Raw genomic sequence first — 27,440 nt, 5'->3', positions numbered from 1 at the left:
AGCGGGAGGCACTGGTAAACTGAGGAGGATCGCCGTGTCACCACGAGCTACGTCGGCCACAAGCATATCAACTTGTTTCCAGAGGTAAAGTTCGTAACCCGATTCAAATTTTTCAAAGAATTCGTGCTCGTAACCCGAAAAGTTTGTAAAGAGGGGCATTCGTAAACCGAGGTACCATTGTATAAGAAATGTTATTTCCATGTTTAAATGTGGTTTGCAATTTATATTACCGACACATTGATCATCTAATACCTCCAGACTCAAGTGATGCTAAAGGAGAGGTTGAAAGTCCCAGTTGGATAACTGTGGCTTGTCTCTGGATAGATGTTTTATCCTACTCTGTAGACTTGCTACACCAATATATTTATATGTATCACTTATTCAAAATTTATATCGCCAGACAATTAAGTTTATATTTCTGGAAAAGTAGGAGTGGCCAGTGATAAGTAATACTGTATTTATATGAAAATAAAATTGTCAGTGTTTATTATTATTGAATAATGATATGCTATCAAATCATTAAAATAATCAGGGTTGAAAATAAAGATAGAATTATTGGGCACTTTATTTCTTGATAGTTGTCAGTCAAAAAAAACAAGACACCATTTACAAACTTTCAATACAATATGCAGTTAATATTGCTGCCGTTTTGTACTTGCAAATTAACCTTAGAAATAGTGCTTCAATTATTCATAGAAAAGGATGCTCAGTAGAATTTTTCTCGGAAGAAAATGGGGAATTATTGCCATGTAGCCGTTAAATTCACCAGCTAATAATATTGGTAATTCTACTTAAACATTAGTTTCTGGACTGTAAACATTATGAAACATTTCTCTTGGACCAACTTAATTATCTGTGCTATAATAGAATACAAACCCTCTTTCCACGTCTTGATAAAACGCATCTGGAGAACAGCCGCTGCAGGAGGGAGAGAGAAGTAGCTATTTTAACCATGGGCAGTTCAAACGTGTCGTGTTGCCATCTTGATTATTTGTACCATACAAGTTATTATCAACACAGCACAAGCCGACAGCATTATATCCGTACAATATACTAGTACTGAATGATTCGTAGAGCTTTTATTTCATTGTGTAATTTTACTGTTATGGTTATGCCATATATATAAACAATAAAACCCAAGGGTAGGTACCCAATAAAACCCAAGGACCAGATAAGAGGCCGCACTTCATAAACAGGATGAGTGACTGGTTCACGGAATACCAAATCCCAGAAGACATTGACACATTTGTTGATGACCTTAATCATCAAATTGAGAGCTGTCTAAGAGTTCCGCGCTGTACACCTGGGCGAAGTAACCCTCAGAGGAAGAAAATAAAATGGTATGAGAATGATTACATAAAGATGCTTAACGCAAATGTGCGAGACATGAGTAGAGAGTACCGGAGACATCCCACTGAAAGTAACCAAGAGTTGTTTAAAACTGTGTGTCAAGTAGCCAGGGAAGAGAAGATTAAAGAGCGGGAAAGACAATGGCTTGAGTTCACTATCTCTATTGGACGGGAAACATCTGCAAGACAAGTGTGGGCAAAAATTAAGATAGCTAAGGGTGGCAGAGCCCGGCCTGCGGCTCACAAAGACCCCCAGGGTCTTTGCGACATTATGACAGAAGAATTAGGATAACAAGAGCACTGTCTAGTGATGACGAATATGGGGAACCAATCACAGCCCAAGAAGTAAGGGGCGCTATGAAAAAAGGGTAAAAGTACAGCACCTGGTGAAGATGGCTTCACCTACGACATACTCAATGCACTGTGTGAAGTGTCTGGGAATCCACTACTCCACCTGTTTAACAAGTCATTCCTAAGTGGAGTGTTGCCCACACAATGGAAACACGCAATAATTATTCCCATACCGAAGCCTAATGACCCTGGTAATTACAGACCAATCAGCCTCGTGTCATGCACTTGCAAGATGCTTGAAAGGATCATCCTAAACCGACTGTTGCACAAAATAGGCAGGTTAGGGGAGGGGGTCAATGGATTTGTTAAAGAACGGAGCACAGCAAATTGTATAGTTAATTACTTGGCTAATGACACGGCTAGGTACTCTGTATTTGTTGACATCAAAGGAGCCTTCGACAAAGCACAGGGGATTGCGATCCTGGACGAGCTTGCATGCATGGGTGTCAAGGGAAGACTCATGAAATGGGTTGAAGACTACCTCACAGGAAGGAAAGCCAAGGTTTGCTTCAATGGAGCAGTCTCCGGAACAATGAATATGGAACTCGGGACCCCCCCAAGGCGGAGTCTTAAGCCCTACACTATTCAATGTACTTATGAACGCCATTGCAAATATTGATTTTCCGGAAGGAACACAACAAGTGGGATATGCAGATGTCCTAATACAAGCTCCCACCTTGGGAAAAATTGAACAGTCCATTGAACTCCTCGGAAGGAAATGTATTGAGCTCGGTTTCACTCTCTCCACAAACAAGACGAAGGCATACTCCCATCACAAGCGGAGAGCAAATGAAGAACTGCAAATTAATGGTGTAACACTTGAATGGGTTGACCACTGTCGGCTCTAACAAGGAAAAGAAAGAGGAGCTCAATCAACTCATAGGAACATGCAAAAGTCGACTCAGGGCACTGAAAGCTATGACCTGGAATGGACATGGAGCCTCTATTGCCGTGCTTAAAATGATGTACACAGCCTATGTGCGCTCCGTCATAGACTATGCCGCACCAGTACTGTGCACCTACTCCCAAAGCGATATGAAAAGGCTTGAAAGCATTCAAAATGAAGCCATGACAATCATTCTTGGAGTTCCAAGAACTGCCAAAACGTCTAATTTACGAGAGGAGTTGTCCCTTCCCAGTGTTAAAAGCAGAATTCAGGAGCTGAATGCTAAGCTTGCAATTAGGATAGCCAGAGATCCCCATTACAATGATATTGCCAAGAAAAAACTGAGCTCTGTGCTACTTTCAGGGGGAAACAGGAGAAGCAAAAAATGGCATCACAGAGCAGTCTGCTACCTTGAAGAGCTTCACCTGCTTGAGAAAGCCCGTGAGCTCCTGCCTGTAGAGAGGTTACCTCCCTGGGAGGATGACTCATGCAAGATCATCATCAATGAAATGGCAATGAAAAAATCCAACATACCACAAGAAATGAGGCACAAGTATCTCGAGAAAATTTATAAAGAAGCCGGAGATGAACTAGATCAAATCTACACTGACGGGTCATCTAATCCTATCAATGGCAGGGCTGGTGCAGCATACACGGTAATCAAGGATAATACCTTCCAACGCAGAAATGAAGAAAAAGCACGTATTGAGAACTATGCCTCTTCAACGCAAGCAGAGCTAACTGCCATTGTTATGGCGTTAAGGTTTCTTGAACGGAACACTAATGGTGCAGTGATTTGCACCGATTCAAAAGCAGCACTGCAAAGCCTAAGTAAAAATCAGGCAGAAAATCTTGCAATAGTCGCTGAAATCAAGAGAGCTGTGAGAGTACTTACCAATCAGGGAAGAGTCATCAAGTTTCTGTGGATCCCCTCCCATGTTGGAATATGTGGAAATGAACGAGCAGATGTGCTGGCTGCTGAAGGAGACCATATTGAATACTTCATACCCAAGACTCGACTACAAATTAGAGGTATTATCAGGCAACATCACCGTGACAAGGTAACTGAAGAAAGGAGGATAGAAGCACAAACCAGTGAATCTGTACGATGGTACAACATGGTTGCAGCTGGCAATCCCAATCATTATGGCCGAAGAGGAGGACGACAAGGGAGAGAATCAGTAATAGCGAGAATCCGTCTTGGATACAAATATCCCTGGAGATTTGGAATGGAAACAACAGCTGATCAGCGAAGTTGCAGAATCTGTGGTGAGAGTGATGGACACCGCCTTGACCACTATCTACGTGAATGTGAACACCTGAGACACATTAGGAATAACTGCAGAATAATAAACCCCACATTGTTTGAGTTAGGAAAACACTATTTGTCAAATATTGATACTGTTCTTAAAAGATTTCCCCATTTTGCACCCGCAAGATAACGTAAGCTTTTTAAGGGTTGATAAATGTTAATCTTCTTGTTTAAGGAGCTGTTCACTTGAGACAGTTAAGCAAGTCCCAGCTGTGTCTGGGTACAGTGACAGGATGAACAACCCAGCGGGTTTTCTTCCTATTGGGGAGTGTTGTACATTCTGCTATGGCGGTATGTTCACTCACAAGATGAGTGGCGCTGCCCAATAAACTCGCCCCTCGGGGCAAAATTTAAAAAAAAATTTAACCCAAGGGTGAGCAATAATTCAACTCTATTTTAGAATATTATAATATACATGTTAACATAATAATTTATGTGCAACAAATATTACTATGCAATCTCATTGGCAGGTGAACTGATAAGTGAAGTTATTAATGTGGAATTACTGAAAGACAGGAGACCATGTGACTGGCTGGCTACCCACTTACTCTACACCATTAATGCTGAATGAAGCCTTCTTATCAAATAAGGCTTACCCATTATTTACTAACATATGTAATCTTAACACCTAGTAACATTGTAGTGAATGACTACCAGTCAATAATTCTGACTGATAGACTATTACATTAATAAAACCTCCCAGCTTGTGTAGGAAACAACTTGTGGGAATAAACCCATACAGTCGTCTTTAATCATCGTAAAGTCCATTATTGAAACAAATATAAGAAATTAATGTAAAATTAAATATAAATCATAAATTAGAATTCATTAATATAAATTACTTAATAAAAACTGTAAATAAATAAATGAAATCCATGAGTCAGTTTTACCCACAGTCATTCTGTTTCATAATATTTTTCCTTTTCCAAATATTATGTTAATTCATTTTGTCCAATTAAATTATTTTTGTCTGGTTTCACAAATTATGGTTTCCCAAGTTCAAGTAACTGACTGCTGTGAATTTAATTGTAATCACTTATACAGTACACTGTAAATATATATGCCATCAGTAGATGGAGTCAGCTGGCATCCACCCTGCTTCACAGATCAGATGGCGGCCTCGTCACAGACTAGTCATCAGCACGCTTCTCCATACACCCCACTTGCAGTCTGAAAATACAATAAAATTGATTATATTACCAATAACAATTGAGATCATTTATGTAAATTAATAATAAGTTAATGATCTTTTTTCAGAAGAATGAGTGTACAACAAACATTAGAGTACTGTAATGTACAGTAGTACATTACATTACTCTAATGTACTACTGTAATGTAGGGACAGGAGTTACACATACTAATGAAATCACTATTACGCAAAGCACTTCAGGCAAAACATAATAGAAGAATATTAAATAAAAATGTGAGGTGGTAAAAAACCAGCATTGAATGCAATGAAACGCCATTTTCTGGGTGAGACCCAGAGGCTTCCCGGAGCTATCCAGGCTGATATTGTTAATATTAAACTTTGGCATCAGTCAGTGTGAAAGGAGTTCATAGGTCTACCGGGTACCACGAGCCAGAACCTGGCCCTCCTCAGAAAGGCACGAGGAGCAATGGCCCATAGAACCCCCCCCCCCTCACGTGGTTGGAAGCATTCTGTGTGTGCCATCGACCATGTCAGGCACCCAGAAAGGTAAGCATCCCAAAACAAACTCCTATTCTCGATAAGAAATTGTGACTAAAAGCCGAACTAGTGGACTGAACTCTCCAAACAAAGGCGAGCACAATGTCACCATGTCCCTGTCTGCGCAGCTCCCCCCCTCCCCGGGAGGGGGAAGGGGGGACATCAAAAACACATGAAAAACTGCCGACTGGAGGAAGGGAGGGAGGGTCGCCGGGTAACCTCTGGGTCTCACCCAGAAAATGGTGTTTCATTTTCATTCAATGCTGGTTTGCTGGAGGTGTGAAGGGGGGAGGGAAGCCCTGTCAGCTCCCCGGAGCTAACTACCCAAAGACAAGGACAAAAAAGGGACAAACCCAGGAGGCGCAAACCACTAGCCCGAACCCGAAGGCAGGACAACTGGCAACACCAAATGACCGCACGGACGACCCGGGAGACCCGAACCCTGGAACAGGGATAAAGGGAACACAGGTCAGCCAGGGTTCAGGGCTACGGAGGCCCCGGCACACAGGCAAAGACCGAGAGCCACACCCAGACATAAGAAGCACCCCCAGCCAACCAAACAAGTAGCAAAAAAAAAAAAACCAGGGACCCCTCTGAAAAACAGCAGTCCCAACCTCGCCAGAAAAAAAGAGACAGCTGCAACGAACAAACCGATCACCAGAAACCACAGAGAAACAAACTGGAACTGAAGGGGCCACAACAAACCGAAGGGAAGAGAGTGAGAGAGAGCACCCTGTCCAGGACCAGGACGGCTCATGAGCAGGCCGGAAGTGAAACAACGCCTGAGACAGCTCGCAAAACGCTGCAGAAGGAACATCAAAGCCGAAAGCAATCCAGAGCGGCTCCGCCAGCACCGCTCGAGAAAAGGTGACAGTATGTGGCAAGATGATGGTCCCAAACTGTCACGAGAAAAGGACAAGACCACAGCAACAAAAAGTGCAGAATACCCATGAAGAAACCCCATACCGCTGCCGACATGAAGCACGCAGGTGGGACACCATCAAGAAGCTACCTGATCACCAAACACATGGTGATATACCCGAGTCAAAATTACCAGACGTGAAGACTTGAGAAGACCGAACCAGCTCCAGAACAGACCAAACTGAGCATCAGAAAGAGGCGGAGCTGTTGGAAAACCGAGCAAGCAGCGCCAGAAACCTGAACCTGGGGAGTCAAGAAAGAACCAACCCTGGCGAGCAGAAGTGCCCCATCCGGGTGGACCCCTCCCCCTTGGACCTCCGAAGAATCAGCAAGTCTGATAACGGACGACAAGGAGAAACCGCCGCTTGCAGAAACTGCCCCACCGCAGACACCGCAAACAACAAGGACAAAATGGCGATGAAAACTTAAGAGCCAGGGGCCAAGCAGAGTCCAATGAGGAAGCAAGCTCCACTAGCCGAAAAAAGAGACGTGAATCGACAACAGTGACACCGCATCCCGCAGGATCAGCGCAACCAGCTCCAGCAGGGCAGAATGACACACACGCTGCCTAGTAATGCACGAGAAGAGCTAAGTAGGGCACTTTAATTTGGGCACGTGTACTGTGCCCAAATTAAAAAACACCCACATGGAAAAGGAACACGCATAAATGTCCGTAGCCAGGGCCGTAAATCCTACCTCCCCCTGACCCAATGAAAACGAACTGTAGGGGACAGGAGTGGGTGGTCAGAAACCTACACCCACCCGCAGACAATGCAACACAGCAGCTGGCAGCGACACACAAGAAGATGAAAGATACCTGCTTGATGGGGTTCTGGGAGTTGTTCTACTCCCCACTTGACTTGTGAGGGTTTGGTCCACAAGGCTTTGAGTGACCCGCAGGCCCACATACCCACCACAGCCCAGTTGGTCTGGAACTTTTTTTTTTTTTTTTTAGAAAACGGTCTAGTTTTCTCTTGAAGATGTCCATGGATGTTCCAGCAATATTTCTTATAGTCGTTGGGAGGACGTTGAACAACCGCGGACCTCTGATGTTTATACAGTGTTCTCTGATTGTGCCTATGGCACCTCTGCTCTTCACTGGTTCTATTCTGCATTTTCTTCCATATCGTTCACTCCAGAATGTTGTTATTTTACTGTGCAGATTTGGAACCTGGCCCTCCAGTATTTTCCACGTGTATATTATTTGATATATCTCCCGTCGTCTTTCTAGCGAGTACGTTCGGAGAGCTTTGAGACGATCCCAATAATTTAGATGCTTTATCTCGTTTATGTATCCCGTATATGTTCTCTGTACTCCCTCTATTTCGGCTATCTCTCCTGCTCTGAATGGGAAAGTGAGTACTGAGCAGTACTCAAGACAGGGACAGCACAAGTGATTTGAAGAGTACAATCTTTGTGATGGGATCCCTGGATTTGAAAGTTCTCGTAATCCATCCTATCATTTTCCTGGCTGCCACAATATTTGCTTGCTTATGCTCCCTAAAATTTAGGTCATCAGACATCATTATTCCCAAATCCTTTACATGTTGCTTTCCTACTATGGGCAAATTTGATTGCATTTTGTACTCTATTTTATTTTAGGTTTTCATTTTTACCATATCTGAGTACCTGGAATTTATCGCTGTTAAACATCATGTTATTTTCTGCTGCTCAGTCGAAAACTTTATTAATATCTGATTGTAGTTTATCAATATCTTCAGCAGAGGTAATTTTCATGCTGATTTTTGTGTCATCTGCAAAGGATGACATGAAGCTGTGACTTGTATTTGAGTCTATATCTAATATGAGAATAAGGAAAAGCAGTGGTGCAAGGACTGTACTTTGAGGTAATGAGCTTTTAACTGCACTTGGACTATTTTATATGGTGTGTTCTGTTCGACAGAAAATTGATTAGCCAAAGTCCTACTTTACCAGTTATTTCCATTGACCTCAATTTTGTGTGCTATCACTCCATGGTCACATTTATCGACTGCCTTTGCAAAATCCGTGTATACCACATCTGCATTCTGTTTTTTCTTTTAATGCCTCAGGTATTTTGTCATAGTGGTCAAGTAGCTGTGAGAGGCATGAGCTTCCTGCTCTAAATCCATGTTGGCCTGGATTGTGGAGGTCATTGGTCTCCATGAAACTAGCGACCTGACTCCTGATTACTCACTCAAATACTTTTATTATGTGGGACGTTAGTGCAACTGGTTTACAATTCTTTGCCAATGCTTTGCTACCTCCCTTGTGTAGAGAGGCTATGTCTGCTGCTTTAAGCACATCTGGTATCTCCTCCGTGTGCAAGCTCTTCCTCCACACACTGCAGAGTGCCTGTGCTACTGACACTGCATTTCTTTATAAATATTGAATTCCATGAGTCTGGACCCGGGGCTGAGTGCATGGGCATATTGTCAATTTCTCTTTCAAAATCTGCCACGCTCGTGTTGATATCAGTTATATTTACTGGGGTTTGGATATCACGCATAAAGAAGTTGTCCGGATCTTCCACTTTCATGCTGTGTATCAGGGTGCTAAACATGACCTCATACTACTTTTTCAGGATTTCACTAATTTCTTTGTCATCCTCAGTATATGAACCTTCACTAGTACGAATATGTCTAATAATAGCAGTGGTTTTTGCTTTTGATTTAGCACATGTGAGGAAATATTTTGGGTTTTTCTTTATTTCTTGATTTGCTTTCGATTCTAGTTGTCTTTCTTCAATCTGATATGAATGCTTCAGTCTCTGTTCGATTTCTTCAATCTTTCTGTTTAAATTATTCCTTCTTTGTATGGAAAGTTGTGTCTGCTTCAGCATTTTCGTTAACTTTTTTCTTCTTTTGTAGTGTTGTCTGCGTTCTCTTTCTACGTTGGACCTCTTTCTGGCTTTCCTCAAAGAAACATGTTTCAGACAGACTTCATATGCTTCAGAAGTCAGTTTTTCTATTCCTTGTGTAGGTTTTTTATTACTTAGAACATTTTCCCACTGAATGTTTTTAAGTTCCCTGTTTATTTTCTTCCAGTCTATCCTTTTATTATTAAATTTGAATTCATTGAATAGCCCTTCTCGCTTGTTGTTTCTCTTGGGCCTACTACCGTTATTAATGTTAGTTTGCACTTCAAGGAGCTTGTGGTCCGAGCACGTAGTGTCTGAGACAGTAATGTCTCTGATTAGCTCATCATTGTTCATGAATATGAGGGCCAGTGTATTCTCGTTCCTAGTCGGTTCTGTAATCTGCTGACTGAGCGAGAATTTGTCACAATCTCAGTAGTTCTCTAACCTGTAATTGGTTATTTCCAAGTTGATTTCCTGCTATAATGTTATTGTTTACTATTCTCCATTGTAAACTGGGTAGATTGAAGTCTCCAAGGAAGATATCTGGTACTGAGTTTGCTAGGTTATCAAGGATATTCTCTATTTTGTGAATCTGTTCAGTGAATTTCTCAACCGTTTCATCTGGCGGTTGGTATATTAGAATAATAATTAGATTCATATTCTCTACCTTGATTCCAAATACCTCTACCACCTCATTTGTAGCGTTCAGGAGCTTTGTGCATGCCAACTCCTCTTTAATATACAGACCTACTCTTCCACTTGGCCTAATTACTCTGTCACATCTATATAGATTATAATTTGGGATCCAGATTTCACTATCCATGTGGTCTTTTGTGTGGGTTTCTGTAAATGCACCAAACATTGAGTTCGATTCTATTAGAAGGCCATTTATGAACTTAACTTTATTTCTTGACTTTGATTTTAGACCTTGTATGTTTGCAAATATGAATGATTTCCCATATTGCATGTCACTTCTTGTTGGCTTTGGTAGTTTTCCCCCCTCTCCACCCATGTCCAGGGTGTGTTGTTTTGGTAGTGGTTCATCCAGTTTTGGTATTAGTGCAGTTGTTGTGTGGTGTAGTACCTGTGTGCTTGTTGATGATTTGTATTCTATCTAGTCTTGTGGGTATCTCCCTTCCCCCTCTGTAGTCCTGTAGTGGTTCCATCTGACTGTTCCTCTCTCTCTTATATGTTCTACTCTGTGGCTGCCTTCCTCTAAAAAATTTCCAGTAGTATCATACCGATCTTTCCATCTATAACGCTGTGTACCTGTCACATGGAATTCCGGGCACTAGAGATTGTAACATTTTTTGTCCCTAATTGAGAATTGACATAGTTTAGAGTGGAAGTATCTACACCCCGTTCCAAAACGGCATGTACCCCTCGTCAACATGTTCTTGCATTTTCAAGAATGCAGAAAAGTGCATTTTGCACCTAATTTCCCATATTTGCATATTCCTTGTGCATAGAATTTGCAAATATTTTCATTTTTTCTGTTTACAGAATATTTATACTTGTGCCTGTCTTGGCCACCTCTTTAATGGAGCCATCTCCGTTGTTCGTCCAAATTCCTTCGTTTATGCACTCTTTCCCACTGTTGCTCTCATCGTTTATATTACCTGGCTCTGCAATATTGCTGTTTTGTACCACAATACCCTCTTCCTCCACACTACTGCTGTGGCTCTCTAAATTACTTGTTCCTGAGTTTTGGTCATTATCCAGTGTTGTTTTTTCACGGTGCACATACATCGCTGGTAGCTTTTTTGTGAATGTTAATCTGTGTGACTCGGGTATGGCATTCATCAGTTGGGTTATGTTTTCCATATTAAACTGTCCTTTTTGCAAACCCAGTATAATCCCTTGGCTGTTTGTGCATGATGTAGATAATTCTGCACAGTTCAGGTGGAATGTTGCGTTACAGATGCAACACTTGACACCTACATCTTCCAAATGGTACAAAACACTTTCCACACACCAAATACCATATATCATTGTCTGATGTATGGTATTTGCTTCACTATGTATTCTTTGTAGTGAAGCCTTTTTTTTTTTTTTCTTCCACAAACGTGGCCACACATTTACAATGCTGACCATCATATATACATTTTCTTCTGTCCTCCATAGACAGGGTTAGAGATCAGTTAAACATATAGTTCAGGAATTTATTGAACAATCAACCACAGGTGATTCGGTACTTTTAAACTGCTAAGCTAACCTACATACGTAAATACATAGATACATAGATTTACGTATGCCCTACATAAAGTGTTCGAAGTGTCATTAATGTGCATTTACAAAGGTGAAATGCAATTCTGATCAGCTTCCATATGTACTTTATACACATACGTACACACACATATAAGCATTGTGTATACCACAGATGTAATTCTTTTAACGTGGGCTTCAGGAGCCCAGAGCTTTCAGTAATTTTACTATTTATAGCATTATACGTATATATTTATAATATTATATATATACCATATATTTGTAATATTATATATGTTACTTTGTTCAAACTTTATGGCCGGTACTTAGCGTAGGGTAGCAAAGATGGCCCCCCGTGCTGTACAGTTGACCCCTTGTTGACCCAAGATGATGCCACCAGTTTCCAGTTACTCGATTTATAACATTTATTATTTGCTTGTATTATTACAAGAATTTTCTGCCTAATTTCTGTCTTGCAGTGGTATTCACTCACTCTATTACTAATTCCTAGATCCACATTTCCATACTACACTATATATTATCCGTATATTATCACGGAGGTGGTGGTTGTTTAAGATTCGCTACCTGGAACAAAAAGTTCCAAGTAGCACGGGCTATGGTATCACGGAAGGACGTGCCCTGGGATAGGCCTCGTGGCTTGTGTAAACACAGCTAGCGTGATGCCGTCTCTTGACACTATTCAATATTTCTAATATTCTATGCACGATTCCCCTACACTTCCAACTTATGTGTGTTGCGTTACCTGTTCCATTTCACTGTTCACTATATTTCATATATCGACTAAATGCATGTACACAAAGAGCCTCGTGGCACTGGCTCACACGTGGTCCTCGCATTTATTCTCTAACACAAAATTCCATTGTTAATGACTGTATTCAATTTTCCAATGAGTCACTATGCACTTTGTGATGTCTGGAATCAGCAATCCATCGCTGTAGTCCTAAGAAATCCCGGTAAAAGTCAAGATTTTAACGGAGCGCGCATGATATGTCTTTTCCCCTCCCCACACAACAACAACAAAGGTTTATTACCCTTAGACTGCACATATTGGGGGCCTGGTAGCGAAAAATATTTAAATTATGTAAAAAAAACTTAAAAATGTTAAACAAATCTCCAACTTATTGGCTTCAGTGTCGTGAAACTTTCATCAAAATATTTTCAGAAATTGATTTTAGATGAATTTTTGAAAAATAAGAATGTTTTCCTGATAAGGAGAACATGGGGAACCCCTTGAGATTGGGAAGGATTTAGAAATTACTCCTATGGCAACCTAAAACATTCTTCCTCTAAGATAATTAGTTATCCACTGGAGAATGTTTCCTGAAAGAGCCAGGGTACGAAGCCTGAGTAGGACAGCCTTATGAAAGGCGGAGTCAAAAGCTCCTTGTAGTTCTAAAAACACAACTAGTGACACTTGTCCTGCATTGGAGTCAAATCAAAGCCAGTGTTCCAGAGGAAGGATGCAATCAATTGTCTTCTGTCAACCCGTTCTCGCAAATTCGTAAAGTCAATATTGACTTATTAACTACTAGTACGTGCATAGGTGATATACTAAACATAATACCCTTAAAAAGATTCATAGAAAACACCGACCTTACCTAACCTTGTTAGTATCGTGAGATAAGCAGCTTATTGCTTCGTAATTACAATTATTACTTAACCTATACCTATTATAGGTTAGGTAATAATTGTAATTACGAAGCAATAAGATGCTTATCTTAACATACCAAGTAGGTTAGGTAAGGTCGGTGTTTTCTATGAATCTTTTTAAGGGTATCTATTATGTTAAGTATGTCACCTATGCACATATTTAATAAGTCAATATTGACTTATTAAATTTGCGAGAACGGGTTGCTTCTGTCCTTGCAAGAAACCACTTAACGATTCTGGGAAGATGGTGTACTTCTCAGCCCACCAACTGAGGCAACATAGGATGAGGAGTTCAAATAGTTTCCCCTAAGCTGGGCAGAAGGCACATTGGTCTGTAAGAAATTGGAAGTTTGGCATCCTTTTTCTGTTTTTTTTTAATAGGAATAAGGAGGGCTTACTACCACTTCTCCGGGGAAAAAAAAATGAAGTGCAGCAAGCACTGAAGACTGAGAACATCACTTTGGAACACTGGGTGTAACCTGGGTGAAAAATTCATTCGGCATCCCATCGACCCGGAAGCTTTGTGTTGAGGGGGTGAGAGCAAGGGCTTTTTGCAATTCATGTAAGGTGAACGGACACTAACATGGATGTCTTATGCCTGTACAGTGATTTTTTCTGATTTAGTGTCTTGTCATATCTTGGGAAAGTTAAAAATCATATGTAAATGCAGTTAAAAAAATTCTCCTACCTCTACAGGATTAGAACGGTTGCTCCTGAGTTATCAAGAATTGGTTACAAGGAAGTTGCATACTTGCCATCCATTATCCGGATGATAGTCCAAGTTTTGGAAATTGGACTATCGCATCGGAGGGAGCAGTAGGATGCCCATGTCTCTTGCTTGGCTTCTAGGAGGACTTCTGCAACATGTATCTTCCCAGAGATAAGAATTTTTGTTTTGAGGGTAGGAGGCCTGCTGCCATTTGTTCCATGTACTACATCATTCTTTCACAGCTGACATTCCCCATTCCACCAAGGGATGTCTGGCCACCTGTTTGGGCCTGATATTGACTGACGGACGTGGCGTTGGCTGATGTCAAGTAGACTGGACGTGATGTGCATTGCAGCCATGTTGGGATCCCCAGGACTAGTTTGAGGAAAGTTTCACATTGAGCCATCCTCCCCACCCTTCTGCATTGAATATCCACCGCGAGTGGCGAGAGGTGGGGAGAGGAAAAAGGTTTACAAATCTTAGAAAAACCGGTAAATGTCTGTGTTATGTTAATGATAACTTCAATGTCAAGACGAACATGTAACCTGACACAAGGCAAAGTGTGGTTTGGAGAGGTATTAATTAACAGGGAGACTCAGAGGTTAGTCTTATCACCTGTGGTCTCCATTACAGTGGTTACCCCATACAATGACCTGCGCCGCTCCTTTCCACTCAACCGGTTGTTCCCTACTGGGGACATATACCATTGCATTTCCTGGTCAAAAGGAAACTGAGATACATTTCGAGCCATGTACTAAACCACTTTATAATGGCATCTCTTAAATGGTGGCATGAGGCAGGAAACTCACCTGTAGTCCTCTGAATCGACAACTGCAGTGGCATTATGTAGTAGTTGCACAACCTCTAAGTGCCCACCTTTAGCAGCCAACGATAGGGGTGAATTGCCTTTCTTGTTCTTCACATCTAATTGAGCACCTCTGAGAGAAAGGGAGAAAGAGAGAGAAATAAATGCAATGAAACACTATTGTACTTAATAGCATAAAACTTAATTGTAATGCTCTGAATGAGCAAGTCTAAATACAGTACAAATACTTACTGCTTATATAGATCAGACAGAAATAAAGAAAATTTGATTTAAGAGTGATGAAAGATGAAATATCAAAAGTTGAATGTAATTAGGCCTACCAAACACCACAATTACAATCTGGTGTGCTCACATAGGAAAGAGGAGAATCTATTTAATTTGAACTACTCGAGTAAAATGCAAAGTACAAGCAAAGAATAAACTAGCTATCCTGATGAAAGAAGGATGGAACAAGGACAGTGGAAGATCGCCAAAATGTCAAACCAAGCACTAGTGTTGCAGCACATCTCCAGATAGTAGTGATGGTTACCCCAGTGATGTTGACTACACCACACACTAGAAGGTGAAGGGACGACGACGTTTTGATCCGTCCTGGACCATTCTCAAGTCAATTGTGAGACAATCGACTTGAGAATGGTCCAGGACGGACCAAAACGTCGTCGTCCCTTCACCTTCTAGTGTGATTGTGAGACAATCGACTTGAGAATGGTCCAGGACGGACCGAAACGTCGTCGTCCCTTCACCTTCTAGTGTGTGGTCTGGTCAACATACTTTAGCCACGTTATTGTGACTCATCGCCTACCCCAGGGATCCATCTACCCAGCTCACAGGTAAGAAGGGCAAATTGGGTACAAGGAGCTGCTGAGGCCACCCACCACCTCAGTGCCTGCTCACAATGGTGCCTTGGAGACTAAAAATTGCCTTTGGGCAAAAAACAGTAAGAAAAATAAAAACCAAAGAGTATGGGTTATCCAGTGGGGCAAGATCAAGAAATCCAGGACTTAAGGCAAAAAATCTTCAATGGAAATAATGCTCATGCCACACGGAGCCAGTGAGGACATGGAATATACAAAAGATAACTAGAAATTTATAACACTATTCAGGTACTATAAACACAGCTCAAATACTAGGATATACAGTATAAATATTTACTATATAATACATTATAAAGTAAAGTAGTAATGTTCACATGCTTCCGTCAATCATGTGTACAGAGATATACATCAGGCTGTAAGTCCAACCAGCTAATGGATAATCCAAGAAACCATGGCTTTGGAACAAGGCATTAACCCTTAGACAGTAGTTAGTTATGCTTGTGGGAGTTGAGCTTTGGCTCTTTAGTCCTGCCTCTCTACTGTCAATCAACTGGTGTACAGATTCCTGAGCCTACTGGGCTCTATTGAAATTGAAATAAGTTTATTCAGATAAAATACACGGAAAGGGATGAGGCAGCTCAAGCTATTCTCACCCTGTTCACTGGGCTCTATCATATCTACATTTGATACTGTATGGTGTCAGCCTCTACCACATCACTGCCTAATGCATTCCACCTGTTAACCACTCTGACACTGAAAGTTCTTTTAACTCATTTGGGTACGCAGTCTCCACCTGTGTCCCCTTGTTCGTGTACTACCCGTGTTAAACAGTTTATCTACCCTGTCAATTCCTCTGAGAATTTTGTAGGTAGTGATCATGTCTTCAAGAGAGAACTTGACAAACATCTACAAAGGATACCTGATCAACCAGGCTGCGACTCATACGTCAGGCTGCGAGCAACCGCGTCCAACAGCCTGGTTGACCAGTCCAGCAACGAGGAGGCTTGGTCAACGACCGGGCCGTGGGGTCGCTGAGCCCCGGAATCACCTCAAGGTAACCCATTACTCTTGTGTCTTCCAGTGTTGTGAGGTGCATTTCATGCAGCCTTTCCTCGTAACTCATGCCTCTTACATATTGGGACTAGCCTAGTGGCATACCTCTGAATTTTATCCAGCTTCATCTTGTGCTTGACAAGGTACGGGCTCCATGCAGGGGCCGCATACTTCAGTATTGGTCTTACATATGTGGTATACAAGGTTCTGAATGATTCCTTACATAGGTTACTGAAGGCTGTTCTGATGTTAGTCAGCCTTGTGTATACCATAGATGTAATTCTTTTAATGTGGGCTTCAGGAGACAGGTTTGGTGTGATATCAACTCTTAGATCTTTCTCTCTGTCCGTTTCATGAAGTATTTCTTCTCCCATTCTGTATCCTGTGTTTGGCCTCCTGTTTCCACTGCCTAGTTTCAGTACATTACATTTACTCGGATTGAACTTTAGTAGCCATTTGTTGAACCATTCATTCAGTCTGTCTATGTCATCTTGTAGCCTCATACTATCTTCCTGTTTTAATCCTCCTCATAATTTTTGCCTCATCAGCAAACAATGAGAGGAACAACTCTATACCCTCTGGGAGATCATTTGCACATATCAGAAACAGTATAGGTATAGGTCCAAGGACTGAACCCTGCGGGATTCCACTGGTGACGCCACGCCAATCTGAAACGTGACCCCTCACAGTGACTCACTGTCTTCTGTTACTTAGGTACTTACTCCCTTATCCAATGGAGTACCTTCCCTTTCCCTCCTGCATGCATCTCCAGCTTTTTCACTAGCCTCTTGTGTGGTACTGTGTCAAAGGGTTTCTGGCAATCCAAAAATATGCAGTCTACCCACCCCTCTCTTTATTGCCTGTTTTTTTGTTGCCTGGTCATAGAATTTAATTAATACTGTGAGGCAGGATTTGCCATCTCTGAACCCATGCTGATGATGTGTTACAAATTCCTGCACTGCAGATGTTCCACTATCATTTTTTGTACAATCTTCTCCAAATTGCATGGTATGCAAGTTAGGGACACTGGCCTGCAGTTCAATGCCTCCTGTCTATACCCCTTCTTGTATATCGAAGCTACATTAGCCGTCTTCCAAATTTTTGGCAGTTCCCCTGTTACCAGTGATTTGTTATACTGTACTCTATGGAGAGTGGTAGGCACAGTGCTTCTGCTCCTTCCTTAAGGATCCAAGGGGAGATTCCGTCTCGACCTATAACCTTTGTCACATCCAACTCTAGCAAGATGTGAGTGTGTCTCTCTCAAGATTCTCCCACAGCTGACTTGAATGGCTCATTGCAGTGCACAGTGCACCGAACTTCGTGGACAAGGCCTCTCTCTCTTAACCCTGGATAGTGACCTGGCATGTTGGGTATCTCCAGAATGCCCACTTAACCAGGAACACTTTCATAATATGGAGGCCGCCGTATGTCCAGGCAGGAAGTAGATACAGGGAAGTTAAGCATACTTGCTACAGGGTTAATGAGTACATTGGCCAGTGCGGAGCATGAGAGAGGGGAGATGCCAGCGACCGTCTGACCTCTGGGGTCAACCGGCGCAATGGAGAATAACAGCTACGACGTGGTCGTGACGTGTTCATGACGTCACTCCTACTGATCATCGAACGGTCATAATGATTGGTTCCCGCTCATTTGCTGCAATGCTATTGGTCAAATTGTAACTCTCTTGCGCTGTGTGCCACGAGATGCCCGGCAGCCCTTGTAGAGTATTCAAGTGAGGGAGCCCTTACACAGAGGACGTGTTCTGTCTACCGGCCAATAGACTGAACACCGTCCATTCCTCACCGTCAAGTTAACTCAGCGTCTTTTCGATATACCCCACACTCGCCCAGAATCACGATTGTGAATATATTGTTCACAAGCCTATAGTGACAAAATCACCAGAGCAAAACAGACTGGTATCAGGTAACCCCTGGTGACAAAGATTGTTGTGAGTGACTTAGAGTGAACTAAGGCAGTGCCGCCGCCTAAGTAATCTGTGTGTGACTTTACCACAGTGTACCTGTACCAAAGTGTACAGTGTAGTGCAGGGTACCATATAACCTGCAGCCGCCAGCCGCCGCCACCCCTCACTGTACCACGTGATGTCACCACCCTTACTCACCACCAGTGCCAAGAGTGTGCGCGCATGTCTGTAGACATACAGTACGCCCTACTGCAAGTACCCTCCGTGTCTACGAGCGAAACCAGCTGTCAGGCCACCTACTTCTTGCATAAATGTGTCTGAGTGAGTAAGGAAAGGTACCTTATCTGTAAGTACAAGATCTTGTCATTGTTTTATTGTGTCTGTGTTGATCTGAGGTATCAACCACAGTTCTCACCTTCTCATACCTGTCACAGGTTATAGATGAATTGACGGTGAATGCGTGTTTATCTGTGTGGTATCACTGCATTTCACTCGTCTGTGAATGTGAGCTTCACATACACCACACATTTAGTATTGTGTGATATTATTGTGCATGTTATTGCCTGTCCCATTGACAGTGCCTTTGTGATTTATTGCATATCATCATTACTGAGTATCCGGTTGGAACTCTTGTGATCCCTTTGCATACCAGCAGTTAGGTTGCCGTGTTAATGATTGGCTGTCAACTGTGTTAAGTTAGGTGTTACTCCACGAGTGGATACGAGTCGATTAGCCAGACATCAAGAGTCTCACTAATGCAACCATAGCCTTTCTGACGCCAATCTAAAGTAAATCAAGCACCCTTTGTATTAGTGGTTAAGTTAGTAAATAAACTACTGTTAAGCTTTATGCGGTGTTTCCGTTGAACCACTTCTGAATACTGCCAATCAATTACTCCAGCTCTAGGTGTCTTCAACACCGAGTTGCCTAATTCACTAAACTATAAATGTGATGAGGACCCTGGGAGTCCCTTAAAGTGTTAAATCATTGAGGAGATTCCAACGATCAACGAGGAGCAGGACCAGGTGAGGCTAGTCTGAGAAGAGACCCTCAAGGACTAACTCGACCGTGCTCCCAGGCCCTGTACGGTTGCTCTCGTATTTTCTATTCTGCTAATTCCGACAGTTTCGTGAAGCGTCTGCCACATGTACATTGGCGACGTACGCATTGCAGTCGTGAAAGCAAAAAAGAAAACCCCCACACAAGAGCTTCCATATGTCACCACTGGTAATCCCAAACTATTTTAGTGGTGCCTGGTACTATTCCCTCTCTTATCTCTGTACCTTCTCCTTGCTCTAATGTGAAGATCTGGAATTTCTTATTCAGTTCCTCGCACACTTCCTTGTCGTTTGTAGTGAATCTGTCTGCCCCTACCCTAAGTTTCACTACTTGTTCTTTAACTCTTGTTTTTCTCCTGATGTGGCTGTGCAGTAATTTAGATTGCATCTTTGCCTTGATTACTATGTTCCCCCTCACCTTACTGGTGGAGGTAACTGGATGGTGGTGGGGAAAACTGGATGGATGGTGGGGGAAAATGGATGGATGGATGAATGGATGGAGAGGGGAACTGGGTGGATTGCTGTTAGGGGTAACTGGGTGGATGGATAGTGAGGGGGACTGGATGGATGGTGGGAATAACTGGAAGGATGGATGGATGGTAGGGGGGTGGACTGGATGGATGGATGGTGGGGGTAACTGGGTGGGTGGATGGATGGAAGGTGTGGGGAACTGGGTGGGTGGATGGATGGACGGTGCGGGGGAACTGGGTGGGTGGGTGGGTGGATGGATGGATGGATGGTGGGGAGGGGGGGGGGGAAACTGGGAGGCTGGATGGATGGATGGTAGGGTGAAATGGATGGATAGATGCCTGCTACCTGGGTTCTGGGAGTTCTTCTACTCCAAGCCCGGCCCCGGCCCGAGGCTAGGCTAGACTTGTGAGAGTTTAGTTCACCAGGCTGTTGCTTGGAGTGCTCGCAGGCCCACATACCCACCACAGCCCGGTTGGTTCGGAACTTTTTAGACAAGTCTAGTTTTCTCTTGAAGATGTCCACTGGTTCTACAGTATTCTGCATTTTCTTCCATATCGTTCAATCCAGTATGTTGTTATTTTACTGTGCAGATTTGGGACCTGGCCCTTCAGTATTTTCCATGTGTATATTATTCGATATCTCTCTCGTCAACTTTCTAGCGAGTACATTTGGAGAACTGAAACGATCCCAATAATTTAGATGCTTTATTGCGTCTATGTATGCCGTATATGTTCTTTGTACTCCCTCTATTTCAGCAATCTCTCTTGCTCTGAATGGGGAAGTGAGTACTGAGCAGTACTCAAGACGGGATAGCACAAGTGATTTGAATAGTACAACCATTGTGATGGGATCCCTGGATATGAAAGTTCACGTAATCCATCCATCATTTTTCTGGCTGCCGCAACAGTCTCCGTGGTGTAGTGGTAAGACACTCGCCTGGCGTTCCGCGAGCGCTATGTCATGGGTTTGTATCCTGGCCAGGGAGGATTTACTGGGCGCAATTCCTTAACTGTAGCCTCTGTTTAACGCAACAGTAAAATGTGTACTTGGATGAAAAAACGATTCTTCACGGCAGGGGATCGTATTCCAGGGACCTGCCCGAAACGCTACACATACTAGTGGCTGTACAAAAATGTAACAACTCTTGTATATATCTCAAAAAAAAAAAAAAAAAAAAAAAATTTGTTTGGTTATGCTCCTAAACGTTAGGTTGTCAGACATCACTATTCCCAAATCCTTTACATGTTGCTTTCCTACTATGGGCAAATTTGACTATTTTGTACCCTGTATTATGTTTAAGGTTCTCATTTATACTGTATCTGAGTACTTGGAATTTATCGCTGTTAAACATGTTATTTTCTGCTGCCCAGTCGAAAACTTTATTAATCTCTGTTTGTAGGTTTTCAATGTCTTTAGCAGAGGTACTTTTCATGCTGATTTTTGTGTCATCTGCAAAGGATGATACGAAGCTGTGCCTTGTATTTGAGTCTATATCTGATATGAGAATAAGGAAAAGCAGTAGTGCATGGACTGTACCTTGAGGTACCAAGCTTTTAACTGCTCTTGGACTATTTTATATGGTTACTGTTACTCTGTGTTTTGTTCGACAGAAAACTGGGTATCCAGCGTCCTACTATACCAGTTATTCTCATTGACCTCATTTTGTGTGCTATCACTCCTTGGTCACATTTATCAAATGCCTTTGTGAAATCCGTGTATACCACATCTGCATTCTGTTTTTCTTCTAATGCCTCAGTGATTTTGTCGTAATGGTCAAGTAGCTGTGAGAGGCATGATCTTCCTTTTGACCAGACCACACACTAGAAGGTAAAGGGACGACGACGTTTCGGTCCGTCCTGGACCATTCTCAAGTCGATTGTGATGAGGGAGGTGATGAAGACAATAAATAGGCAAGAGAGAGGCGAGGAACAAGACAAAAATTACGAACGGTAAGGTGTAGTAGGAATAAGAACGGCAGAAGGCCCATATTAAAATATATATGCAACAATGATCACAAAAACACTAATCCAAGTATGCAGAATAACCGCATATGAAAAATAGAAAATGCTCAACGCGTTTTCGGCTAATTCGCCTTCATCAGAGCAAAGTAGAATCATTCTACTTTACTCTGATTAAGGCGAATTAGCCGAAAACGCGTTAAACATTTTCTATTTTTCATATGTGGTTATTCTGCATTAAAATATATATATTTATAATATTATATGGATACCGTATATTTGTAATATTATATATGTTAATTTGTTCAAATTCTATGGGCAGGTACTTAGCGTAGGGTAGAGAAGATGGTCGGGATGTGATGTACAGTGACCCTTGTTGTCCCAGGATGGATGCTACCAGTTTCCAGTTACTCGATTTATAACACCGATTTATTATTTGCTTGTATTATTACAAGGAATTCTATGCCTGATTTCCGGCTTGCAATGGTATTCACTCAATCTATTACCATATTACACATTTCCATATTACAATATATTGTCCATATATTATCACTGAGGACATGTCATACCCTGAGTCGGCCTCGTGGCTGGGGTAAACACAGCCTAGCGTGATGCCATCTCTTGCCACTATTTTTTATTTCTAATATTCGATATTTCTAATATTCTATGCATGATTCTCTTACACTTTCAACTTACATGTGTTGTGTAACCCGTTCCACTTCACTGTTCCACGTATTCATCCAACCGTATCCAACTGGATGGATGGATGGATGGTGTGGGGGGGGGATCTGGATGGATGAATGGTGGGGGAAACTGGATGGATGGATTGCAGGGAACTGGATGGAACTGGATGGGGTGGATGGATGGATGGTGGGGAAGGAAACTGGATGGATGGATGGTAGGGGGGAACTGGATGGATGGATGGTGGGGAAGGAGACTGGATGGATGGATGGTACGGAGGGACTGGAGGGATGGATGGTAGGGGGGAAACTGGATGGATGGATGGTGGGGGGGGGGGGGAACTGGATGGATGGATGGTAGGGGGGGGGGGGAACTGGATGGATGGTAGGGGGGGGGAACTGGATGGATGGATGGTAGGGGGGGGGGGGGGGAACTGGATGGATGGTAGGGGGGGGGGGGGAACTGGATGGATGGTAGGGGGGGGGGGGGGGAACTGGATGAATGTGTAACACTAAATTATACTAAACACTAGTTGGTTGTAACACTGAAGTATTGTAAACTATATACTTAGCCATTGAACTCTGGTAACACTCGATGGAATTAACTAGCCCTTGGAATATTAGTTATTGAAACACTGGTGGCATGGCCAAGCCCCAGGCCAAGCCAGGCCTTGCTCCGCCCCACGCCCAAGGCCAGGCCAAGTCAGGCCAAATCAGGCCTCAGGCCAGAACACGCCAAGCCAGGCCTCATGCCAGACCAAGCCAGGCTTCGGGCTGGGCCAGGCCAAGCCAGGCCAGGCTAGGCATCAGGCCAGACCACGCCAAGCCAGGCCTCAGGCCAGACCACGCCAAGCCAGACTGGGCCAAGCCTCAGGCCAGACCAAGCCAGGCTGGGCAATGCCAGGCTATGCAGGCTGCGCTAAGCTAGGCCTGGTTGATACCTGGTTGATGGGGTTCTGGGAGTTCTTCTACTCCCCAAGCCCGGCCCGAAGCCAGACTTGACTTGTGAGAGTTTGGTCCACTAGGCTGTTGCTTGGAGCGGCTCGCAGGCCCACATACCCATCACAGCCCGGTTGGTCCGGCACTCCTTGGAGGAATAAATCTAGTTTCCTCTTGGAGATGTCCACGGTTGTTCCGGCAATATTTCTTATGCTTGCTGGGAGGACGTTGAACAACCGTGGACCTCTGATGTTTATACAGTGTTCTCTGATTGTGCCTATAGCACCTCTGCCTCAGGCCAGGCCAAGCCAGGCCTCAGGCCATGCCAAGCCAGGCCTCAGTCCAGACCATTGCCAAGTCAGGCCTCAGGCCCGACCACGCCAAGTCAGGCCTCAGGCCCGACCACGCCAAGTCAGGCCTCAGGCCCGACCACGCCAAGTCAGGCCTCAGGCCCGACCACACCAAGTCAGGCCTCAGGCCCGACCACACCAAGTCAGGCCTCAGGCCCGACCACACCAAGTCAGGCCTCAAGCCCGACCACACCAAGTCAGGCCTCAAGCCCGACCACACCAAGTCAGGCCTCAGGCCCGACCACACCAAGTCAGGCCTCAGGCCCGACCACACCAAGTCAGGCCTCAGGCCCCCGACCACACCAAGTCAGGCCTCAGGCCCCTGACCTCACTAAGTCAGGCCTCAAGCCCAACCACACCAAGTCAGGCCAGGCCAAGCCAGGCCTCAGGCAAGGCCAGGCCACACCTCGGGCCACGCCAGGCCTCCTGGTTGATGGGGTTCTGGGAGTTCATCTACTCCCCAAGCCTGGCCCGAGGCCAGGCTTGACTTGCGAGAGTTTGGTCCACTAGGCTGTTGCTTAGAGCAGCCCGCAGGCCCACATACCCACCTCAGGCCAGACCATGGCAAGCCAAGCCTCAGGCCAGGCCAGGCCAAGCCTCAGGCCAGGCCAGGCCAAGCCTCAGGCCAAGCCAAGCCTCAGGCCAAGCCAAGCCTCAGGCCAGGCCAAGCCAAGCCTCAGGCCAAGCCAAGCCTCAGGCCAGGCCAGGCCAGGCCAAGCCGGGCCAAGCCGGACCTCAGGCCAGGCCAAGCCAGGCCAGGTCTCACCAGGCCTCAGTCCAAGATACGCCAAGCCAGGCCTCAGGCCAGGCCACACCACGCCAACCTGGGCCTCAAGTCAGGCCTCGGGCAAGGCCATGTCAGGCCTCAGGCCAGGTCTCAGGCCAAACCAGGCCTCAGGCCACACCAATTCAAGCCAGGCCTCATACCAGACCAAGCCAGGCCAGGCCGGGCCACGCTAGGCCCCGGGGGACAGGTCTCCGGCTATGCCCCGGGAGACAGGTCTCCGGCCAGGCCTTGGGGAACAGGTCTCCGGCCGGGCCCCGGGGGACAGATCTCCGGCCGGGCCTCGGGGGACAGGTTTCCGGCCGGGCCTCGAGGGACAGGTCTCTGGCCAGGCCTTGGGGAACAGGTCTCCGGCCAGGCCTTGGGGAACAGGTCTCCGGCCAGGCCTTGGGGAACAGGTCTCCGGCCAGGCCTTGGGGAACAGGTCTCCGGCCAGGCCTTGGGGAACAGGTCTCCGGCCAGGCCTTGGGGAACAGGTCTCCGGCCAGGCCTTGGGGAACAGGTCTCCGGCCAGGCCTTGGGGAACAGGTCTCCGGCCAGGCCCCGGGGGACAGGTCTCCGGCCGGGCCCCGGGGGACAGGTCTCTGGCCAGGCCTCATGCCGAGCTTCATGCCAGGCCTTCCCTCTCTATGGCTTCACAATGTTGATGACATATTTGCTTTATGGCCTCATGACGTTAGTCATTTCCAGCATTTCCTCTCCTCACTTAACAATCTGGCTCCTTCCATCCATTCCAAAGTTGAATGGGAATCTAATTCTCTCCTAACTTTCCTAAACGTTCATGTTCATAGCTCTGTGTCCAGGTTCTCTTTCTGTCTACAGCAAATCCATGCATAATGGTCTGTACATTCACTTCTTTTCCTACCATCCTCCTCCTATTAAGAAGTGTCCTTGTCTCTCTCTTCTTTCACGCTTTATGCATCAGTGACCCCCAGTTTCTCTATTCTGAAATTTCCTTTATTTACAGAGCTCTCTCTCATCTTGATTACCCCCTTACATTTTATCAACCGTGCCTATTCTCAAGCTAAACAAAATTTCTTTCATCCTAAAACTGCTTCCAAAACTATTAGCACTGTGGCTCTGCCTTCCCTTCATATCTCAACTCAAAACTCTTACTAATACCCTTCGTCCTCTTGACAAAGCTTGCTTTTCGACCAACTAAGACTCTTCGAACTAATCTGCTTCACACTCCCCACTCCTGCTTATAATGCTGCTGGAGTTTATTTCCTGTTCCTCTTGTCCTCTCCAATACATTGGAGAAACTGGACACACACTGAATGACATACTTAGGGAACACAAATCAAGTGGTAAGTCTGCAGACACGAACAATAATCTCCTCTTGTCATGTTAGAGATTCTAATCATCCTATTGATGGGTCTTCTTCTAAAACAATCTTTCCTGCCTCTACTCTGCACAGACACCGTCTTGTCAAAACGACTCTGATACACAACCTATCCATTATGAACCTTAGTCCTGACTGTTTCTGTTGACTCTTCTCTTCACAGTGCATACTCAAATGTCCAAAACTTACTAACAAACATGACCTACCATAAGCCTACCCATCCTTTTTGTTTCTCTTCTTTTTCTTACATTCCTATTCTTACTCCTTTTATTACACACTTTATTTCACCTATCTCTTCCGTACTTTTTGCCTTGCTTTTACCTTCCTCTATGATTTCCTCCTCATCTCTCTCTCTCTCTCTCTTGCCTTACTTACACCCGTGCCTCCCTCGTCATATCACAATCTACTTGGTAATGGGTCCAGGACGGACTGAAACGTCGTCATCTCTATCTTCTAGTGTGTGGTTTGGCCAACATTTCTTCAGCCACGTTATTGTGACTTCATCTGCATATGGACTGTGGAAAGTGAGGCACGTTTTCCGTGACCCAGGTTTTCTATGACACGTTTTCCATCCGGGTATATACCTGGATGGAAAATATAAAGATTTCTATGCACCAGATCAGAAGTTGGTGACTGACAAATCACATTTTCTTTTCAAAGCCTGCTTTAAACTAAAATTCTTCATTCTCTGTGATTACATGGTAGGAATGGTCATCTTATCTTGAGGTTATCAAGATAAGAATGGAAGTAACTGCAAAGGGCTTATTGGCCTATACTTCCTCTTGATGCTTCTATATTCAAGACTCCGTACCAATATAGAAGCATCAAGAGGAAGTATAGGCCAATAGGCCCTTTGCAGTTACTTCCATTCTTCCCTTTCACTTATCCAATTTATACCCATTGCACCGTGTTCTGTCTTGTGTTGGTCAAAAGTTTGTTCACCTCATCCAAAACTGTTTCAACATATCCCTTTTTTCCCACAATAAGTCAACACGGGGAACTACTGTGGGGAACACGGGCCACAGGGATAAGAGCCTCGTTGGACGTAGAATCACTGTTTACCAACGTACCTGTGAATGAAACAATCGGGATGATAGCGGACAGAGTGTATCGTGATCCAGCCTGTACTCCTCTTGACATACCAGAAACCATTCTAAGGAAACTACTCCAAGCTTGTACTAAAGAGGCACCCTTCTTGAGCCTGGATGGGCACATGTATAAGCAAGTAGATGGGGTCGCCATGGGTTCTTCCCTAGGTGTCCTGTTTGCGAACTTAGTCTTAGTCGACACGGTCTTAGTCGACATGAACT

The 27,440-nt window shown here is 44.1% G+C and overlaps 1 protein-coding gene across 1 annotated transcript in view; it reads right to left on the bottom strand.

Annotated features, from left to right (window-relative positions):
• Nucleotides 1–552: 552 nt before the first annotated feature.
• LOC123767803 (ankyrin repeat domain-containing protein 17-like) overlaps nucleotides 553–27,440 on the bottom strand; it is a gene marked incomplete at its 5' end in the record, with an annotated part of 156,888 nt that continues 130,000 nt past the window's right edge. Inside the window, 2 exon segments of the mRNA XM_069310327.1 lie at nucleotides 553–5,068; nucleotides 14,740–14,868. Of these exon segments, the coding sequence (XP_069166428.1) occupies nucleotides 5,029–5,068; nucleotides 14,740–14,868 (169 nt within the window).

This window comes from Procambarus clarkii, chromosome 67, assembly GCF_040958095.1.
Source record: "Procambarus clarkii isolate CNS0578487 chromosome 67, FALCON_Pclarkii_2.0, whole genome shotgun sequence".
NCBI lineage: Eukaryota > Metazoa > Arthropoda > Malacostraca > Decapoda > Cambaridae > Procambarus > Procambarus clarkii.
The sequence above is the reverse complement of the archived record's forward strand: the minus strand, read 5'-3'. Positions and strand labels throughout refer to the sequence as shown.